Below are 3,893 nucleotides of genomic sequence, written 5' to 3'. Positions count from 1 at the left end.
GTAATGGCTGCTGTTTCCTACGTCGCGGACGTGTTCAAGGCCGTCGGCCACGCCCTTGTTAAGCGCACGTAATATACGGATAATCGGACAGGATATTCACTGGGGTCGCGAATAATGAGTCTTTGTTTATTATAAACAAATAACAATTTAATAATTCAAAGTTTACAGTATCTCCGTACACGAACGGACAGGTTCTATCGCGCACTACCTTGCTACGACTTGTAACGAACTCTTATGTACCGTCGTCGAAGAGCTATTTACGGCTAATTACCGTTTCGCGTGGTTATCGTTCACGTACTTATCGTATACGGCTACGGGATAAGTGCACCGGATTCGAATTGTTAAACGCCGCGTGTTGGCGTGTCAAAGGTTCACGGCGGACTGTCCGGGAGGAACCGGTCGAGTTCTCTCACCTTGATGCTTGCGCAGGCGTAAAGTTTTTCTTTTACGCGCGAACATGATGTATATCGCGCGCTAATCTATCCTAGACAATCGTATCGCTTGGTGACGAGCGACACAATCCCTCTCGTAACGATGCATCACTTCCCGTGCGCTGAGCCGTTCTCATTGGCTCAGCTCCAATCTGACTGAGATACTGAAACGGGATTGGACGGCGGACAAGGGCTCTCGCTTCGACCTCGGCGATGCGGCAACCAATGCCAGCCGTCGCAATTTGCACGATGTGCAAGTTCGCGACAAGTCACTCGGAACGTTTCCGAGTGACCGTGTATGATCACGGTGACGTTCCCTTTTGTTGCCAGGTAAGTATTTTTATTTACTAGAATCAATTATTTTAATTCTCTTTTTTTTCAGGTAACGGGACTTCGTGGGATCGTCTCGCCCAATCAATGGATTGGAAAGTGTCGTCGGTAAGTATCCAAACGGTAGGTATATAATATAAGTATCGCATACAATGGATAATAAGTAATATAAATTGTTTCGACAGGGAAAAACATAAAATCAATTATATAATGCAAATATCGCGTTGTAGGACGAATCTCGCTGTATCGAACCATGCTCGCTTCTCATTAGTCGTTCATACGCTCTCGCGATAGAAAATTGCGCTCTGCGCTCTCATTGGCTGAAGGCCTTGTGTTCGCGAAATCGCTGATTAATCCCGGCGATGGAAGCGGGATGAGAAGGACGCGCGTGGAAGGTGTTAATTAATTATTCTGTAATATAAAATGTAACTCAGAACACAGTCTGAGCCGTCTTTAATGCGAGAATAGATATATACAGTCTGACCTGAGAGTGGTGGGCAGTCTTTCGGAGTTCACTAAACATAAGAAGTCTTTGTATATCGTTCTTGAGTAGGCGAGGCAGTTATATTAACTGCCCTCCTCGTGATGATTAGCCCGTGAGCCGGTAAGACACGTGGCGGTCGGCACTCGCGCACATGTGAGCCTGAGTCGTCGTGTTGATGTACCCGAGTAGAGCTGGATGAGCGGTCGCTTTACATGTTAATGCAGTATCTCGGCAGCTGTAATCACTGCGGTGGGCATTTCAATGTGTAGTCACAATCAAAAATGCACAGAGCACACGTCGTGCGTCTGATCACCGCGCGGCCATTTGTACGACTCTGAATATCGCGAGAAAGACGTTGGCGATGAGCGCGCCCGTGCGTGCGCCAGCTGTCGCGGTGGTCGGGCGTCGATACCCGATTGATGCTGCCATCTGATCGGACGGCGCAACGTTAACGGAATCTCGAACATTCCGCCCGCCATCAGCAACCTTGTTGATGATTCCTTACTCTTGATCCTTTATTCTGAGATTGGCCGAGTGAGTTTCGTGGTGGCCGTCTTAAGGGTAACCACCCTAGTGAGTCTATCCTTGCCGGGGTGCAGGTCCGTTACTCTGGCGAGTGGCTACTTGCACGGTGGAGAGCGTTCATCGGTGAGCAGCACGATGGAACCCACCTTGATGCTGTTGTTAGGATGATGCCATTTGGATATCGCCTGCTGGCGTTGCAGATAATGAGCCGACCATCGTGCCCAAACATGTTGAACATGCTGCTAAATGAGCTGCCACCGAGATAGTTGTGAGGTTGCTAGGTCAATCAGAGATGGCTCGGGCATGGTAATGATTGGACCTCCAATGAGGAATGACCTGGTGTGAGCGCTGAGACGTCTTCAGGGTCGTCACTCAGCGGTTCTAAGTGCCGCGAGTTGAGAATGTCCTTGATTTGCGTAAGCAACGTTGTGAGTTCTTCTGTCGTGAGTAGAGCCTCCCCGATAGTCCGTCTCAGATAAAACTTCAGACTTTACTACCGCCTCCCACTTGCCTTCCATGTGTGGAGCGCCTGGTGGGTTGAGTTGCGAACCTTTAGCAATCCGTGATACTCTTGAGAGCCCTGGATGAATATTTTCTTGAGCGCGGCGTCTGCTCCAATGAATGTTGTCCCGCAGTCCGAATACATGGTCTGAGCAATTTCCCTTCTAACTGAGAATCTTCGGAATGCTGCTATGTATCCTTCTGATGAGTAGTCACTGACTACTTCGAGGTGAATTGCGGAGGTGAAGAAGCAGACGAACACAGATCCATCCCTTGTATGTTTTTGGACCTTGTCCCTTCCATGTTTTGATAGTGAGCGGTCTGGCATAGTCGACTTCTGTATGAGCAAACGGACGTGACGGCGTAACCCGAGAGAAAGGTAGTTGGCTTATCAGTTGATGGGCACGGATCCCCCTCTGCCGAGCACTCGACACACCGTGAGGTATGAGACTTCACCGGAGCCCGTCCGCCAATGATCCATTATTGTTGTTTGACATGAGCCGATGTCAGCAATGTTCCTCCATTCAGGGTGCGCAAATGGGCGTGGGCGATGATTGAGGTTGAGAACCGTGAGTGGCGAGGTAAAATCGTCTGATGTTTGTTGTCTTGATCCAATGTTGGTTGATTGAGACGGCCGCCAACTCGGATGAGTCCTTGAGCGTCTATGTACGCAGTCAATCGACTGAATGCGTGAGCAGTTGGTAGTCTCGAGTTGGCCGTGAGTATCTTGATCTCGTACGTGAAGTATGCCGCTTGAGTAGCCTTGATCCAGAAAAATCTGGCCTTCTCCAAAGCAGAGTGCGAGTCCAACGACCCGTCCCAGAACCCTCTCAAGAGAGCGATAAACCTGAAATAGAGAGCTGTTATTTTCAATAATTTAGGGTTGAGTACTTGTATATGAGATCCCAATGATAGTCCGGCTGAGATGCAGCTGCATATAGAGCAATGCCAGGACGAGCCTCATGACCGTTCAACTCGTCCGGAAGCGCGGGTTGTGATGGCCATGCTTCAAGTGTGAGAATCCACGGTGGTCCCGTCCACCATAATGAGTGGCTTTGAAGTTGAGCAGTACTTAATCCTCGTGATGCGCAGTCGGCTGGGTTGGACGTACCTCGTACGTATTTCCAATGTGCATTCGCAGTGAGCTTTTGAATTTGAGAAACTCGATTTCTCACAAAATTCTTCCAGCGCGATGCATGAGATTTGATCCACGTGAGTGTCACAACCGAGTCCGTCCACAGGTGAGTTGCTGTAACGTTCAACTTCAAGGTGGCTTGAACGTATTGCATGAGTCTTGAAAGCAGCAGTGCTGCGGTGAGTTCAAGTCTCGGGATGGTGAGTCGTTTGAGTGGTGCTACCTTAGTTTTGGAGTACACCAATGAAACCGTGGCGCCATTAGAGCCGTGGACGGTGATAAATACGACTGCAGCCATTGCCAGTTGAGAAGTATAAAAAAAGCCGTGAAATTCTACTGACGAGGTGCTCCATGTGATTTGAGAGGTGCTACCTTGGTTGTACCACCGAGGTATTGAGAGCTTGATCAAGCTTGTGAGTTCTTTTCTGATAATGAGCCACCGTGATGAGAGCTGGGATGGCAGTGGTTCATCCCATTGGAGCTTCAT

General features: G+C 49.1%; 1 protein-coding gene across 1 annotated transcript; it reads right to left on the bottom strand.

The window, feature by feature from the left end:
- Positions 1-2,751: 2,751 nt before the first annotated feature.
- On the bottom strand, positions 2,752-3,893 carry LOC112460418. The gene is made up of 2 exons (XM_025025078.1): positions 3,163-3,893; positions 2,752-3,118 (listed from the first exon to the last, which is right to left on the bottom strand). Exons 1-2 carry the CDS (start codon positions 3,891-3,893, stop codon positions 2,752-2,754), a joined length of 1,098 nt encoding a protein of 365 aa, XP_024880846.1.

Source organism: Temnothorax curvispinosus, unplaced genomic scaffold (genome assembly GCF_003070985.1).
Source record: "Temnothorax curvispinosus isolate PA1 unplaced genomic scaffold, ASM307098v1 QBEX01010510.1, whole genome shotgun sequence".
NCBI lineage: Eukaryota > Metazoa > Arthropoda > Insecta > Hymenoptera > Formicidae > Temnothorax > Temnothorax curvispinosus.
Note: the sequence above shows the minus strand (reverse complement) of the source record. Positions and strands in the feature narration are given on the sequence as shown.

Bases quoted from the DNA above. Each gene is read 5' to 3' on its own strand.
- LOC112460418 (XM_025025078.1), bottom strand. From the start codon at position 3,893: ATGAAGCTCCAATGGGATGAACCACTGCCATCCCAGCTCTCATCACGG. The intron at 3,119-3,162 runs GTACTCAACCCT...TCTCTATTTCAG, and splicing joins CATTGGGATCTCATATACAA to GTTTATCGCTCTCTTGAGAG.